The sequence below is a fragment of the Limulus polyphemus genome, unplaced genomic scaffold (assembly GCF_000517525.1).
Source record: "Limulus polyphemus unplaced genomic scaffold, Limulus_polyphemus-2.1.2 Scaffold187, whole genome shotgun sequence".
Taxonomy (NCBI): Eukaryota; Metazoa; Arthropoda; class Merostomata; order Xiphosura; family Limulidae; genus Limulus; species Limulus polyphemus.
In genome coordinates this window covers 409969-428103 of record NW_013665797.1, presented here as the reverse complement: position 1 = coordinate 428103, position 18135 = coordinate 409969, and the positions used below count along the sequence as shown (strand labels likewise).

General features: G+C 29.7%; 2 protein-coding genes across 3 annotated transcripts in view; one reads left to right on the top strand and one right to left on the bottom strand.

Moving 5' to 3' along the window:
* LOC106478176 (anillin-like) overlaps positions 1-3890 on the top strand; it is a 30481-nt gene extending 26591 nt beyond the window's left edge. Inside the window, exons 14-16 of the mRNA XM_022381722.1 lie at positions 1402-1509; positions 2547-2719; positions 3103-3890. Of these exons, the coding sequence (XP_022237430.1) occupies positions 1402-1509; positions 2547-2719; positions 3103-3232 (411 nt within the window). The 3' untranslated portion in view covers positions 3233-3890. The remainder of the gene's footprint in view (positions 1-1401; positions 1510-2546; positions 2720-3102) is intronic.
* Positions 3891-5911: 2021 nt separating this feature from the next.
* Positions 5912-13597, bottom strand: LOC106478185 (NEDD8). 2 transcript variants are annotated; one of them, XM_013938706.2, is made up of 5 exons: positions 13461-13597; positions 11376-11393; positions 10637-10666; positions 9538-9620; positions 5912-6338 (listed from the first exon to the last, which is right to left on the bottom strand). In XM_013938706.2, the coding sequence occupies exons 1-5, from the start codon at positions 13476-13478 to the stop codon at positions 6233-6235; spliced, it is 255 nt and encodes an 84-aa protein (XP_013794160.1). In that variant the 5' UTR covers positions 13479-13597; the 3' UTR covers positions 5912-6232. The 2 variants fall into 2 exon arrangements, with proteins under 2 accessions (XP_013794160.1, XP_022237435.1); XM_022381727.1 differs by having other exon boundaries at positions 11376-11414; positions 13461-13568.
* Between the last annotated feature and the right edge of the window lie 4538 nt (positions 13598-18135).

Genomic DNA, 18135 nt, shown 5'->3' with positions numbered 1-18135 from the left:
ATATAGAGGAGAGAGGGTTTTTGGTAAGTAAGGTATACTCTAAAAATAAAAACTCATTAACTGATAATTCATAAATGCTTTTATCAGTATTTAAAACTGAAATTAAAAAAGATATGGTAGACTCAAGAATTTTCAATGTATATTAGCATGTTTATGTAAAATTCTTATATCTTAATGTTTATTTTTAAATATCTTTTTATCAATGGATATTCTGAGAACCTGAACAGCAGCTAAAAACTTGAATACATGTTTTTGATGTGCAACATTTGTTTAATAAAGGGTGATTTTATTCCCTTTCCAGCTTGTGATTTCATGTTTTCCCGGAACAAAAGAAGCTAAGGTTGTAAAAATGTTAAGTACTCTAGCAATAAGTAGAAATTAATTTTGTTATATAATGATTTCAGAGTTTATCACATCACTTTGGCTTCAAGTATCCAGAATATATTCATTCTGATTAACTCCCATAAAGGTTAAAGTTATGTGAGGCAGAAATTAGCATCAAGCGGTTCAAGGCAGGCCAATAACAACTACAAATACTACAGTATGGAAGACACCTGACATATGCTAACTTTACTGTCCCATGTGTTCAGCTTAATTTTTGAAGCAATTCATTTCCTCTGGTGGTATGATACATATATACATGCTGTACACCTGAGCATGCCCAGTGGCAGTGGTATGTCTGCGGACTTACAACGCTAGAATCCGGGTTTCGATACCCTTGGTGGGCAGAGAACAGATAGCCAATTGTGTAGCTTTGTGCTTAATTACAAACAAACAAACACCTGAGCAACAAAAAATTAATTTGAAGACGTTTTTCCAAGCCTTTCCAAGGACCAAATATGTGCCCAAGTCTAAATACTAAAGAACCTCCTAAGTTCCCAGTTTTTAGTTTAATTTTTATTTTCAAACTCAAAAACTGTGGAAGATATTCATGAATTGTCCTTTTAACCTGCATATTTAAAAAAATCATCTCAAAAGCACATTATTTTAACTTAAAAGTGAATATTATGTAATCAATATTTTCAACATTTGCACGTGCACATACAAACTCGCACGTTATCATCTAAACATTACCTTAAACATCTCTGAGTATAACAAGTTGACCCCATTCCCTAAACCTTAGGTTAAATTCTGTCAAATAAATGCATTATCTGTAGTTTGTACTTCAATGCATCAATAACATTTAAGAAACCCGTTTCTTTGATTCTAAACATTAATCGTATATCTATATAGTTTAGTTTATTTTAAAAGTAGAACAATTAATCAGCTATGATGACATATTCTACTTTTAATTTCAAGGTTAAGTAAGGAGTGGAAGTTGCTGTTGTGCAGAGTTGACAGAATTGTGGTTGTCAAAAAGTATGATTAGTGTATAGCAAAAAAAAATTATATCTATTTTAGACAATGTTTCAAGATGTGAGTGGTTTTGGAGCTTGGCATCGTTGTTGGTATGTGTTACAGGGCAACTACATGGCCTATTGGAAGTATCCTGATGATGAAAAAATAAAGGTAACAAAAAATGTACTTAGCATTCCAGTTGTTTAAAAATAGTACAATAACTTAGAGGGGACAATACCAGATTATTGTCTACGATATGAAACTTAAGTATTAATTGCATTTTTTGAAACTAATAAAGCACTCCAGATATCCATTCAGTAATAATAAAACTTAGTGAAACATGCAGTGATAAATTTCTCTCCATACAATCCTATCCAGTTACATGTACAAGTATAGTGCGACTACCTCTTCCAATCATCTATAAGTTTCTATGGTAAACCTAAACACTTTTACAGTGTTGACTTGCTGTTAGCAAGAAACTAATGATCATGTTTCTTACACAACATTTATGAAGGTTACTATGTAGTCTTGCGGCTTTAAGCATTAATAGCATTTCCAGGATTGCTATTGAAAATAATTAAAGTAATCATTTCCCCTAGCAGAACCAATTTTTCTTTTTTCTGTTAAGATACTGTAATTGACATTCAAGCTGAAAATACCAAATACATATTTCATGCTAATATTAAATATCTTAATATTGAGATATGAAGAAACATTCAGTTACTGTATTTAATAATTTTTCCTTAAACACAGATGTTTCATTTCCAATTCTGTTAAATATTTTAGTACCTAAAATGTAAATTACAGGTACATAGGTGGTGCATTTCCAAGTATGATTAACTGATTGTAAATTATTTACAATTAATGTCTTAGAATGTTAATTTGCTAAATGCTTACATCTGCTATTACATAGCACTTAATCTCTGACATTGGTGCTGTCACAAACTTAATTTCAAATAGAAAATGTTCTTATAATCAACTATGTAAAATTTTTATGAATGCTCATAAAAAATCAGTTTTTTTATCAATTTTGCTGCTTTAATTTTTTGTGTGACTAATTTGCTTTTGTTTTTTGTAGGAAGATGTTGAACTATGTATTAAGTCATCTCTTAAAGATGTAGTGTTAGTGAAGTTTGTTTTATTCAAACTTTCATTGAATATTTTAAGTGTTTTTTTCTAAACTTGGTAAAAGATTTTGTTTCTAACAGGAACCTGTTGGATCTCTTGATCTGAGGCACTGTGTCACACCCCATGTAGGGCTTGTTTCTCGAGATATTTGTGCTAGACCTCACACCTTTCAACTTGTAATTGTTAGGCCTCACGAGAAAGGTGATCGTGACACTTTAATATCTCGCATTCACAAAACTATCACATCCACAAAGTAGGTTATGTTTTCTTGTTTTTATAATCTTTTAATTTCTCGCATAGATTCTCAAATTCCATAGTAATTCTTTTTACAGTGATAAATTAGCCAACTAATGAAACTTGTATAGTATTTATTATTTCTAGAAATTCTAACTTACAGTCTTGGAAAAATTGATAAATAAAATGATTTTTGTAACTCTACACAATTAAATTTATCTTATAAATAATTAACAAGTTAAAAGGAAGAACTGTCTTAAAGTAGAAATATCTGTCTGAACCTGCATTTACAGAATGGATTAATTTGAAATCAATTATTTCTTTTTAATTTCTTGATGGTTATAAATATTTTTAGACACTATACCTGAATTAATATTTTTTGTGTGATGTTATGTGGTCCAGACATCTCCTATCGGCTGATACAAAGGAAGAACGTATTCTATGGTGTACAAGGTTAAATGAGGCACTTAATAGCATCAGGAGGTGGGATCCACAGGCTCTACAGCCCACAGATTTTTGTCATGTGAAATAAAAGATCATATTAGTACTTTAATGGGTAATGGTGAAAGTATAAGTAGTGGTCTGTATTTACCTAATTACTAAGGTTTTCTCGTATATGAGAATATATAATGCATAATTTGGATAAATTCTATATAAATTAAAAAAATAACCATTCATTTATAATATATGTATATTAGTAACAAAAAAAGTGATATTTCTATCTCAATTATAAAACTTTTAAGATACTTTCAAAACTGAGCTTGCTTGTACATTTTGAAGTTTGTAGCATAAATGTAATTATATCAATAGTTACTCTGTTTTGTCAAGGTAAGAGCATCTGTGTAAGAAATAAATAATGAAGTGTTGAAAAATATGGTAGAAAAAGAAAGACACAGAACAAGAGTCTTTGCACACAATAAAGCAGAAAACTAGTTAATATTTTCTGTAGTTATTTGTATGTTTTTATTTGTGGAGATGACTGCTGTTTTCAACATATGTACAGTGGTTAAACAGTTGTATTTGTGATGTAAAGAACGAAAAGCTTCAAAAGTTTTAAAGTTTGGTTTAAACTCTTTTTGTTTCAACAGTACTAATTTGTATCATTAGGATGTTTAACCAGGATCTAAATGTGTGTGTATGTCCATTTTTGTAAATCTATGTACAAAATAAATTTCTTACTTGTATTTTAATTCCAAAATAGTCCCTCCCTACAAATTAGACCAACTATAGGACATTATTGAAGTTATAGATTTGAAACTTTTGTTTATTAAACTGAGTGTTTTTGTGAATATCTTCTGTTTAATCTTGTTCACAGCTTTTAACAATGATCAAGGAAATATTTAAGGTTTGTTTCTGACACTGATATCTGTAACTGCATACAATAAATATTTTCTAAAATTGGTTACTAAAATTATTTTACATGAATTGCACAGCTTCTTTTTTATTACAACTGTATACCTTGGAAGTTGCTTTTACTAAAAATAATTAACCTTCTAGAAACTGTATTTAACATAGTTATTTAGTTGTGTGCCTCTTCATTTGTCATAATAAACGTTAAAGTACCTGTGACATGGAGTATTTAAAAGATGAAGCTTGAAACAATGTACTTCAGTCATGTGCAATTAAATATTTATGAAAATTATCCAAATAAATTTCAGTTGCATTTTGGATTTTAATAGAGAGAGACTGATGAACAGTTGATTTTATTTAAACTTCTTATTCAACATACAAAAGCTTTAAAGTACCAAGTACACATGAAATATGTTTTGAAATATATTTTATCACTAAAAATATTTAAATATTCTCTTAGTAATATAGAAAATGCTTAACTTAATGAAAACTTAGGACCTTAGCCAGAATCAAGTGATCTTTAAAAAAATATATTAAAAGTTGTATAGAATTATCATTCTTTAATAGTTTTGTAGTACACGTGTAAAATTATGTCAAAAATTATAAAAATACACATTAAAATATGTTTTGTTTTTTGTGCATTTGACTATGAAGGGATAGTTAGTAATGGTTTTGTACAAAGTCCATAAATAAAACCACTAAAGGAACTTGTTTTGTTGTTCATGGATATCCTACACCAAAATTTCAGGCCATTATTCTTTGTGATCTCATACTTAATGCAATTAGTTCCCTAAGTATTGTATTGCTCAGAACTTTTTTGTCTAAAATTGGTAAATCAAAATAAACTAAGAGCTATCAAATATTCAATTGTTTAAAGTTAATTCAGAATACATGATTTTATTCAGTGTGCATCATTATTTTATTATGAAATGCTATTTATGTTCCATGCAGCACATTATAAATTTCATAAAATTTTAGAGAGACAAAAAAGGAGCTTATTAGCCAATCAGTGATGTCCCTTCCAGCTCCCAACTATAACCACCCCTTATTAATCATGTATTCAACCAATCTTTTTGTGAACTCAGTTAAATTCTCTGCCTCCACCACCCTTGAAAGAAGCTCATTCCAAAAACCATCCACCCTGTTTGAAAAGTATTACTGTCTAAACTACAGATGACTTCTATGCTGCCAAAACTTGAATTTATGACCCCTTGTCCTATTGTTTTCACTGCTAAACACAAGAAAGTTTGATGGATCTATATTATCAATACCCTTAATAATAATAAACACCTGAATAAAATCCCCTCTCCAGAAAGTTTAGATATTTTAATCTCTCCTCTTAGGACAATCCCACAATCCTAGTGGCTCTTCTCTGAACCTTAGTCTAATTAAAATGCATTTAAGTTCTTTATTGAAAATATCCAAATATAACAAGATACCACTGGTTTCATGCCCTCAATGTTAGGAAATCTAAATTGAAAACACCAAACTTCTAATATTTTGTCAGAAAAAGCATGGACACACATAAAACGTTGGCAAAGTATGCTACTAAACAATTATGGAATTTGGTGAGTTCAGTATGGAAATCATCAGTTAACATTGATTGCAGTAAATTTAATGATTATTCAGTATTTGACAGACAAAAATGTAGTTTCTAAATTTTGTTAGATTATAATTATATTTTCCTGATATATACTTTTTCAATGTTAACCAGTCATGAACTTTGACACCATGATGTCAATAAACTTTTGTTTTTACTTTTAGCTGAATTATAAGAGGCAGAAGTGACTTATGAATGAAAATAGCTCTTGACATAGATAATGCTTCATAATATAGAAAAAGTTTGGAACATCACAACTCAAAATCTTGCATTATTTAATAGACTATGAAACAATTTTCTTAGAATTTTACAAACATAGAAATACTTTTGTCAGTTCTGAAACTGCACATGTATACTATTTCTATGCAATACTGATGACAAGAAATTAATTTTTAAAATATATGTATTACATGTTTCTGTAGAAACAATAAAAAGTGTAGCATGGATTAAATTTCTTTATTTGAATGCAACCATGATAATAGAAACACAATAACATCCACTACAAAGGCAGAAAAGTTATTTATATATATAAATTTCACAGATAAAATGAATGATAAACAAAATTCTATTGCTCTAGAAACTTTAGAGAAGGCTAACAAAACATTCTAGTCCTCCGCGAAGAGCTAGCACTAGATGGAGCACTGACCCTCCTGTAACCTTATAGTCAGCTGCTGTTTTGTCATCATTCCTGTAAAAAAAAATATCTACCAATTATTCCTGGGTTTCATGTTATAACCAACAACAATTCTCTACCAGCTTTTATCAACCTTCATGACAAAAAAACAGTGAAAAAAAAGTAATAAAACAGCTTTCAGTACTGTAACATTTTTTTAATAATGAGAACTAAATAATACCTGTCAGTACTACAACTTTTTTTTTAGTATTTTATTAACAGGCCCTCATGAGCCAGCGGAGGACATTTTTGTTGAAAAAAATTACCCAATCCTGTTTTTCTTAATTTAAACCAACATTTTTTGGACATTTTTATTGGCTAAAAAGAAGGCATTTGCCACACTCTTTTAGCATTGGGGCTATAAAAAGTGATTTGAAGTGGTAAGGTGACTGAAATCTGTCAGTGTATCGCAAGCTTAACAGCCAAGATCAAGAAGCATGGAAGTCCCCAAATGACACACAGAGGTATTCAGGAACTGTTTAGAACCACCTTGGTAGATATTGTGCAGCAAACTGAGTACAATATTATGCCTGTACCTGCTTTCAAAGTGTTCCTGTCTGTTCATCCTACTGCTGACTGTCATGATGCTTCAACCTTCCCTATCCAATCACAAGTAAAATTGTTCGTATCTCAATTCAAAGCTAAACCTGAAAAGGTGATAGCAGAAGCATTTAAGGCTGGCACTTGCCTAATTAATGATGCTGAGAATGTGGCTTTATTGATATATATACTGAATTTACTTCCAGCAGGTAAATCTTGGTACTAGCTAGTATGGAGACTTGAGGATGCTGTATTTCACTTAAAAATTTCTCACTTAATAAAGGAAAACTTCTTTGGGAGTTTCCGGATTGAACTTATTTTTAATCAACAATTTGTAGTGTAAAGACACCTCTTAGCTCCTGAGGGACTTGTTAACATTATTTTTAAGTATTTAAAACTTTGATGGTATTGGTTAAATTTTCAAGGATTCCCCTCCGATTTCTGGTATGTAAAAATGTGCTAGCATGGTTACTGATAAGTCGATAACTTCTTATAACATTTGATGAAGTTGTGGTCAATCCTTACCTAACTTCAAGCCAATTAACACATATCAAAAACAAAATAGCTACAGAAGTTTCATTCAGAAATAATAAGACTTATCTTACAGTAACTATCAAAGTAAAGAAGATTCAGTTACTTTCACTGTATAAGATTAAATAAGGTAAACCTACTAAAAATACTTTATAAACAGTGAATATAAAGGAACTTAACTAAAAATGTTCCTCATTATTATCTTAAATATACAATATACTTGTCTATCAACACCTATATTAGATTAAAACTGATATTTTACACACTGATTCTATGTAGTCTTTAGCTTTATACTTTAGAAACTGATTATATGTAACTGTATTTGTGTACAAGTCAGAATGCACTAGTAAACTTGTAAATGAATTAGAAATGCGAAAAAAAAAAATATTTGGTAGTTTTAGGATTGGCAATATCATTATTACCAAGCTAGTACAAAAAGAGTAAATTTCCTGAAACTTTTTTTAGTATTAATAGTACATACATAAGATGTATAATATGAAAGGAGGTAATTTTTTTACCCTAAAGCCGGGAGTTAACTGCATGGAAATTAGTTTCATTTCTAGGTCATCACAATATCTGGCAAAAGATGAAAAGCCTAAAATTGCCTTTCAACATTAATTTAGTATTAGAGCTTTTGAATAATACAAATTTTGTGCTTGTGAGTTTATTTCTTGCAGAAAAAAATCTTCATCCAAAAATAAGTTAATATTTTGGGGAAAGCCCAATGCCTTTTTTAGCAAAGCAATTTAGCTACAAAAGTCATGTTTTCAATACTACTCTGGTAAATGTATGCAGGAAGAATGTCCAAAAGTCATGTTTACCAAATTCTCACTTGCAAGTGCAAGAATGGAAGATAGGATGTTTGCATGAAATACAAATGTTCATGATGTCAGAAAAACATGTAGGTTCAAGATGTATTAATATAAAAACCCTATAACTCAAGCACTTTGGGAAAGATGAACCTTTCTTCTTCAGGATTTCCTGCTGAAGTTGAAGGATCAGTGGGAGGGGCACTCAAAAATCTTAGAATCTAATCAAAAGATGATTAGAAAACGGCGAGGCAGAAGGAACAGTAAGGACACGATCCTTTGTAACCACTTTCAATGACTTAGTTCATTCAGTGATTGACAAAATTAGACACGATTGACCAGACCTCAACCAATGAAATTCATAAGAAATAACTGAATAACATTTAATGTTGTTTTTGGTGAGTGTCCTAGATGTCATGAACATGTTGAAAACCATTATAATAGTGCAAATTAAGATTACAATAGAATGGCCTTGAGCAGAACCCTAAATTTATGCAAATTTTTATATGAGAAATTGGTCTATCCAATTTTCTCTTGTTCAAAGGTACCACCAAAACACAGCAATGTAAGTAAAATCAACTCATAATTTTAGGGTTAACAAAATGTCAATTTAAAAGAAATTTGTACACCTGTAGTTATTATTGTTATGCATTTGGTTTATGTAGATTAGTGGGAGACTGGAGCATGCACAGTTCGAATGTCCACAAAGCAATAAAGAACCCAGCATGATGTCTGTGTACACTCACTAATTATATATAACAATTTAACAACAACAACGAAAAAAAATATTCAAACAAGTCTCTATTTTGTTCCTAAATGATTATCTTGATAAACCAAAAATGTATTTTTTATCAAAATAAAATTCTTGGAACATCTGAAATATTAAAAGAGGATAAATATATTTTGTATGTAAACATATGTGTAATTAGCAATTAATCTATTTATTGAGATTATAAAAATTTCACCATAACATTTAGGTACAGTTAAAGAAATATTAAATAGTAAAGACAAAACCTTTTTGAACTACTGAACACAAACTGAAACAGTTTACATAATAAAGTTCTCTCAGGGATCTTTTAACTTCAGAAAAAATGTTAACCTAGCATTTAAGATTTTGAAATGTTCATAGCTTAGGTTACACAATAGGTAATCTTTACACAACTAAGACTTCAACATGTAAAATCTTTAAGAAAAAAGTCAGAAGTTAACTTTTAATTTGACAAATTAAAGAAATCAAACTTATCAAGATTCTCTTCAAGGGCACAGTTTATCAAAATAAAATATCACCAACTACAAAAACTTTAAGGCAGTAAATACAAGTCTTCTATACCTACATTTGTTTTCCACTGAAAATAAGCCTTTGTTGTGCAGGTGGAATGCCCTCTTTTTCCTCTACCCGTTCCTTAATTCTTTCTACCTTAAAATGGTGCAAAACAAACTGATGATAAAGATATAAGTATTTTCACTGATAACTAGACAATAATGATCAAAATGGCTGAGTTTTAAAGTAGCCTCTGATACAAATTAGTAAACATGGAGGTTGAAAATTACAATCAATCTCGATGGCAAAGCAGTTTGTGACAAACATTTTTTTCATAACTCTACCTGAAAAAACAAATATGGGTAGAGTCACTTGATGCACGCAGACATTAAAGCACGTATGTTCTAGAAATTATGTATTTCTGGAGCCTAATTTATTGGTGGACATAAAAGATTATCTAATTTCAACTTATTTTGTGATAAATATAATTACAACTTTTCAAAAATTATATTGAGAATTAATTTTGTTATGTGTAATCATGCTGCTAGAAATTCATCCCAAAGTTTCTTTTTTTCCATAAAGCATTATATTTACTCACTCAGCTCTTTCAGTAATACATCAGAAATCAATTAGGAGACAGGATGGATATGCTTCAGATAATTGACATGAAAACTACAAATTCTCAGCAGCTTAGTTAGAAATGATTTTAATTACCTAAATAAACATTAAAACAATACTTTATTATTTTCATTATGTCTCACATTCAGGCTTGTTTTGACTTCCATCCATTTCAACAAAAGGAAACACGAGGTAAAGTGTTTAGCCTGAGCTTTGAATATAGGCACATCACAAAACGAACCTACTATCACAAGTTGGGTCAAATATCGTCAACTTATTGAAGAAACAGAATAGAACTAAACAGGTTTTTCATGAGAAAATAATAACATGTTAAAATGAATTGTATGGTAAATTTTAATAATTAAATTACCTAACCAGTGGTATTGCCAACTGTGAGAACTAAAATATAGATTTGATTTTAGTGGTAATATTACCCAATGTCAATTTTTTCTCCTGAGTTAACTTCAATTATTATAAAGTATAAATTTTAACTGACATTTAATAATGTCTGTTTTACAAAAGAAATTGCTACCATGTCAAAAACTTGTACTTACTTTATCTGTGGGTTCAATATCAATCTCAATCTGCAATGAAAAAAATAGACTTTACACTGATGTTATGACAAAACAAAAGCATAAATTATGCCAAAACTGTGCAATTTACAAAAAGCTAAAAATGCAATGTAGTGCAAAATAGAAAGCATCAAAACTTGTACAGGACTAAGTTATTTACTTGAATCTCTCTCTTACGATTGCACTGTCAGAAAAAATCTATTGAGGACAAAAATACATCTTTATTCATGTCATTTGTAAATATGGTACTAAAGAAATGAGTTCTTAAAAAAACAACTTATTTTTTCAATAAAGGATACCACTTTTAATATATAAACACATTAGAGTTTATATCAGCACAATTTGAAAACTTTTCCCATGCAGTACTTTCTAGAAAAATCATTTTTTAGAAAATGTTCACATTTAATAAATTTTTTTCAACGAGGTACAAATACTATGATTAGTAATTATTAACACAAACAGCCACCTGTAGAGTGGCATTTTTGCCAATTATTATAAAGATTATCACTCAAATCATTGTTACATAAAAGACTAACTTAAATTTTAACCAAGGAAATTATTAGTCAGCTCTTTCTTACAACCATCACAGCAATAAGACTACACAATTAATTTCATAAATATTGTAAAAGTATTCTCCCATAAATTTATCGATTTCTATCATAACTGAACACTAATAGATACTAATACTCCTATTTATAATCTACACTAAATGCTAACTTACCTCTTTTCCTGTAAGTGTCTGGCACATCACCATACCAACCAAATATGCAAAAACAAAAAAAACATTTTTCAATAATGAATGACACTGATAAATTTATAACAGACATGAGACATAAAGTGCAGTATAACTGCATTAATCTTTTCTGAAAGCTCCCCCAGATCACTTTATGTATGAAAGATGAATACAATAACAACAAAGATAATTCACATTGTAATAAACTCAGAAGGCACCAGAGTTATGCATTTTTTGATTTTGTATACAAGTATATTTGATGCTTAATTAGTACAGTAATAGGGTGGTTAGTTTTCATTTTGTTACATTATATTAAATGTGAGTTTGAAACACCTATGTATGAAAAGAAAAAACTTTTATTTGCTTGCATTTCTTTTTAATGTGTTACATTTATTACCTTATTTTAGAGTTTTTAGACTTCAAAATGGTTGGATAGCAGACTAGAAAAACAAGGTATTTATTGTGACTGTCTTGTTTAAAATAAAGTTTAGGCTGTAGTCTGCATCTACCTTAGAACCAACAACAAACATTTGCCTCCTCACAACACTGAGAAAACAGGAAACTTAAAAGAACCGTTTTACATAAAAGTCCATCAACCATCCCTGAATCAAAATCAAGGCATGGTTTTCAATCCAACATGCACTCCTTTCCTCTACAGGAAACAGAACCAAACCTTCAGCTCAAACTCCACTTAAGTTCTAATGACCTGTCTCTTACCCAAAACTAAGAACTCTTTACTCTAGCCACATTCCTCCACATGTTAATCCTTCTTCATTTCAGCTTAACTTTTTTTAAAACACATTTCAGGATTCCAGCTCCCAATTATGGCCTCTTTTCAATAATATTTCACAATGCTTAATCAATTACACCTAATGAATATTTGTGCCAGCAACTCAAAACATCATCGAAAAACTTCTAAGGTAAATGGATTCCACAAAGTCTCCAATCATATGTAATAATTAAAGATTCCCCTTTACCTGGAAAATGAGGAATAGCTATTGCATAATACAAATAATTAATGTACAACAATCTCTACATGCTAAGGAAAGGAGAGATAGTCTTTAGTATCATAAACTAATTGGAGAGCTGTCTTCTTGTTTTTTTTTTTGGCCTTGGCTTCAAAACATTATGTGAGCTAGAAATCTTTGGTTCATCTTGGTCAGGAAAGTATGATTTTCATCTATTACAGGTTGTTCCAACATCAGCTTTGCAGCATATTTTTTGTCATGAACATACTGCCTTGAGATGCAATTTTTTAAAAGGTTAAGAATTAATAAAATATAACTATATAAAACAAAAAGTATCTTTTTAAAAGAAGTTAAAACCCACCACAATGTTTTCAAAAATTATTACATTATTTTATAACGAAAAAGATAGAGAAACAAGACTTATATTATCAAGCATACATATTTCAACAGTGTTAGAAGCTTTTGTTCTATATCCCGTTTGTTAAGTACTAATCAAGCTATATGAGCACCAGAGGTTAGACCGAAGACTGCATAACTTTATTTTTTATTGTTTTGCTATCACTCAATTCACTTCCATGAAGAATGATGGACATTTACATTTCACTACAAATAAAATTTTAAGAACTTTTTGCTAATGAATTTGGCAAATATGAAATATAACATTGAATCAATATATATACACAACAATATAAGAACAAAAATTAAGCTTATCTAACAAATCAAACCGACAATTTTTTACACGTCCAACGTTTTTATTTCAAAATTTAAAATATCTGGAATGTTTTTACTATTGGAACACGATACTGCGAATTCACTGGAACTGGAATAAAATGTTATATTTGGTGGAAAATATATTTTTCGTGAATCATTATTTGTTTTAGAAGCCTGAAATTTTACTACCAATACCATCGATAATCATAATATTCACGTACGTCAAAAATGTAGCTAGAACAAGGATCTAACTTCAGTGATGTCAAATATTAATTTATATTTCGTCTAACTTCTAAGTGTAAACCCGGTATTACTATTAGTACTAGCTCTACGCCGTTTGCAGTAATGACCTACAGAAGTTACTGTTAGTGGCTTCTTCTAGTTATTACCTTACCTTTACTTTAATCAACATTTCTAATCAACTTTGATACTAACTTCAACAATGATACACTTAATTTTATATACAAGACTATCTAGAGGGCAGCAGCTGAAATTTCCTCTTCAATACCTCTAGGGATTCCTATTATCTTTTGCCTCAGACAACCCGCTTCACGTTTCACTTTGTTTTACATAGACGGCGCTTAATAAAGAATTATAAATGACGAATCGTATTTAGATTTAAAAACAAAAGTGTATGATTAAACGTATAATATTTAGATAAATAAATTGTATGAGTAAATTTATCATATTTAGACACATAAACGTGTGTAACTTTTTATTTATTGTTATTTATAATACTTAGTTGAACAGCCAGTTACTATTTCGTAAAAAATTTCGAATACACACTTATATATACGCATGACTTCAAATACTTTCTTCAGTGAACCTATTTTTTTATAATAAATAAACAAATTAATGTGTTTACACTATCTCAGTATATATGTCTATATAGATTAAAATGTAAATTCATAAATAGTTAGATCTTTTAATAATGAGTTTTCTACATATATGTAATAAGACAAACAAAAGTCATCATATAATTTGAACAAGAAGTAAACTTAAAATTAAGCGTTTTGATTAAAAGATAAGAAAAAACCTTTATACTCCAGATGATTATAAAAAAAAACTTTTTATTTTAACCAACGTTTCGCCTTTAAGGCTTCATCATTCATGAGGGTTAGTACATACATCTGTTTGATATTAGAATGTTAAAATATTAAAACAAAGCGCGAAAACGTGTGTTGTAAGGTGAGCAAGGTAACATAAATACGTAAGATCTTTGCCTTAAGTCTATTTTTATAATATGGTTACAATCATTCAAAAATCTGTTATTAATTTAATAAATAATAAACAGTCATTATTCCATGGTTGTATCAAAATAAAGATAACTTTTAATCCACTCACCGTTTGGCGTCATTACTAATGAATATGCTCATTCAGACATGTCCTTGTAATCTAGTTATTCCTACGCATTAAATCTTTAATGCTCCAGTAAAAACACGTTATGTATATATGTGTGATTAAATGTAAACCACAAATTCCTTTTGGGTAGCATTTAAATATGTTTCAAATGTTCAGTTTCGAAATATAGTTCAGTTCCTTATATATCATACATAAGATCAAATTAAATCTTATGTCAGAGGCTAGAATCACTCTTTAGTGCAGATTTGTAATTGTTTGCATACAAATAAATAGTATTATAATAAAAGAAAGTCAACCTTATAACGTAGATTTAGTTTAGCACTATACTTTCTCTATGATGTAGTACATTTTTTATCTGCTGGATGACTAAAGGTATGTAAAACAAGTACGTTATATATCAAACATAATTTAAAACGACACTTCCACTTCACAGTTTCACGTGTGTCTTACATCTTATCTACTAGAAAGCTAAATATTGACTTATCAGACATACGCGTGGTATATGAACACGAAACGCGTAGTTTTAATGCTTAGTTATTCAGTGAATAATTTTCCAGTTTCAGGGAGTCAGTGGAGGAAATAAAAGTTTACCCATTAATAATCGCAAGACTATTCATCGTTGTTACAATCTCAGTTCTAGAATAAATTAATATTTTCAATATTTGTACAATAAAATTATACTATGATCAACATTTTAAGAGTTCTAGTTCAGTGTTTTCCTGAACATTGCAAGCTTTGTACATACATTAAACTTTGGTATATCACCAACAACCTTAGCAAATTTATTCGGGTAGTTGTAGGTGTTCTTGAAGTACATGAACTACACAGTGATGTTAAGTTTAGCTTATTAAAATGCCTAGAAATGCTAAAATACGAAGTTTCGGGTTAATGGACTACCATAACAAATCTTATTGTAAGTGCATAGAAAATCAAGTATTAAAACACAAAACAAAAACGCATCCCCCTGAGATTGTGATCTCTTCAATGTGATGTTATTTTAGAAACTTATGTAATAAATAATTAAAAATGAACTCTAAAGAATACATAGTTTGATGATAACAAATATATTACTCTGCATTTATCTTATTTTAATTGCTAATCTCTATATTTCGATATTTTCCATCGACTGTCCTAAAGCTACGAATCTGAATTTTTCACCACCATCCACTCCTTCTTCATGCTCTTCAGTAAGGATCGAGCTCGGCCTACTTTATGTTTCAAAATAACCATTTGTTGTAAACTAATTTTCGTGCATATCAACACAATTAACCTTTAGTAAGTACAATAATTAGTAAATGGAAAATAGATCTTATACTATTCATCTATATAGAAACTTTCTAGTCGTATTTAAGGCCACTATCGGTATTGAAGATAATATATAAAGCTTTACAGTTTATTTGCAAAATGAAATCAGGAGTCAACTTTATTGATGTTGTTAACGAGGGTTGAAACCTATAAAAGTTAAATATAAATATTGTTAGGTTACGGGAAAGAATTGTTTTTCCTTCTAAAAAAGTATAACCTGCATCTCTTATTTCTGGACAATTACATCCCTGAAGTTATTATGTAATAAGCACCAAACGCTCTACAAATGTTTGTAAGTCGTAAATATGTGTTTCTTCTATTAGTCCTGTAATTAGACTATAACTGAAGCTTTCTAAAGCTACTAATTGTACTAAGTAAACATAAGGATAATACTTAAATATAATAGAAACAAACTGCGTGCTTTATCGAGAATAGATTATAAATAATGAATAATTATTCAATGTAAAGTAAATTTGAGGTTTATTCATTGATGTTGTTTTTGAGTCCATTATTGTTTTATAAACGAGATAAAATTCATAAATTCAGTAATAATTATTGTTTTTAAAATTATTGATTTTATTGAACTACCTTACAGCTGATGAACATGTACATATATTTCCTTTTAGCTCCTTCAGTGATGGGAATGTTATCATTTATTATGCGCGGTCGTAGTGTATACAAAATATAAAGTTTTTTCTACCTAATCAAAAGATCCTCTTATCGATTCTGTAGCATTAACAATTTTGAAAAGCGGTTTTTAAACTTCAACACAAGCTGTGATGAGTTTATGCCAAAACTAAGTAGTATGACCATGAATTTTTGTAGTTTAGAAAACTAGCGCCATCTAATGATATGTTTGAGAAATTTATTACCATTTTGCATGTTGACTATAAAAAACAAACACAAATATTTCCGTATCGATCCAAACGCATATAGTTTGGAAATACGGGCGCACTGTACCAGCTAACCCAATTATATCAACACAGTATGTACTGACACTTGAAAACGTTAAATGCAGAAGATTTGGAACTAATAGAAATCAGTCTGTATTTCGACAAACAAAAAACTTTAAAAACAGTGTGTCACTTTGATTAGGTAATTATTTTTATATATAGCTATGCAAGGACTGTTTGTTGAGTTTGTTTTTAAGCCCAATCATGCATAATGGGTTATCTGTGGTCTGGCTACCGCGGGTATCGAAATTCGATTTTTAGCGTTGTAAGCCCTCAGACTCTAGAAATCCAGTGAAGACAGATTTTATAGTTTATAGGGTTACAATTGAAGTCCATGTAACCTACATGATATACATATATTTCTCTTTTTCGAAAATGTTCTTTATTAAACCAGTTACGTAGAATCACAGCTCTACTCTTCTGTATAACTATTATAAAAAAAATAAAGAACAGGTAGAAACTTAAAAAAACAGTATCATTTAAGTATAAATTTCATAGTTTAAATGAAAATAAGGTATAAAATGTAAAAGTTTTTAATTTTTAAAAGACAGGTTACAGAATGAATCATCTTATTACTATAGTTAGAAAAATCATTTAAATAAAATAAGTGAATCTTTAAATTAAAAGTAACATTAAAGTATTCTTGACTTAACGATAACATTAGTACAATACATTACATAAATTAGTACAATACGTTACAGAAATTAGTACAATACATTACAGAAATTTCACAGAATACAGATGTTATTTTTGAAAATTCTTTAATTACTTTGTTCTAAATAACCTTAAGGTTTATTCATCATTACCTACAGCGTAGTTAAGGTACCTCTAAAATACACACTACGGCTTATAACGCGATGAGACAGGGGTAAGTTTACGGACTTGCAGCGCTCAAATCCTGGTTCGTTTCCCCGCTGTGGACACAGCAGATAATAGGATTCTGTAGATTTGCTATGACGCTAAAAGTTAGGTTTTGAGTACAGACAACACATTATGGAGCTTTGTGGTTAACAACAAACAGACCTAGTTATTTACCATTATGTATCCTAAAGACTTTCAAGTAAAGTTTAGAGAAACATCCAAACAAAATGGTCAATAAAGTATTTTTCAATACTTTTTGTTCTCGTCTATTTTCAATACAATTCCTGTTTCCTTTGGAGTCCAATCTCCAGTGTAGTAATTGTTATGTAATACACAGGGAGTTCCTGGTCACAGACTGTAAAACTATTTGAAGCTAACGTAATCTCACATCCAAGTATCTGCATGAAGTCAATTCCTAATATGTACTCTTCCTCCATATTAATTATCCATATATACACCTGGAAAAAAGTTAAGCACCCCTAAATATTTTTCAGGATTGCTTATTGAAAATAAGGTTTAATTTTCATGATGTTGAGCAATGTTCATAATTTCAAACATAATTAAAAGGATGTGAGCGTTCAGGTGTGA

What these genes read in the sequence shown, in the direction of transcription:
- LOC106478185 (XM_022381727.1), bottom strand. An exon ending in AGACACTTACAGGAAAAGAG is followed by an intron (nt 10,667 to 11,375) that starts GTAAGTTAGCAT and finishes TTTTCATTGCAG; the next exon opens with ATTGAGATTGATATTGAACC. An exon ending in ATATTGAACCCACAGATAAA is followed by an intron (nt 9,621 to 10,636) that starts GTAAGTACAAGT and finishes CACCATTTTAAG; the next exon opens with GTAGAAAGAATTAAGGAACG.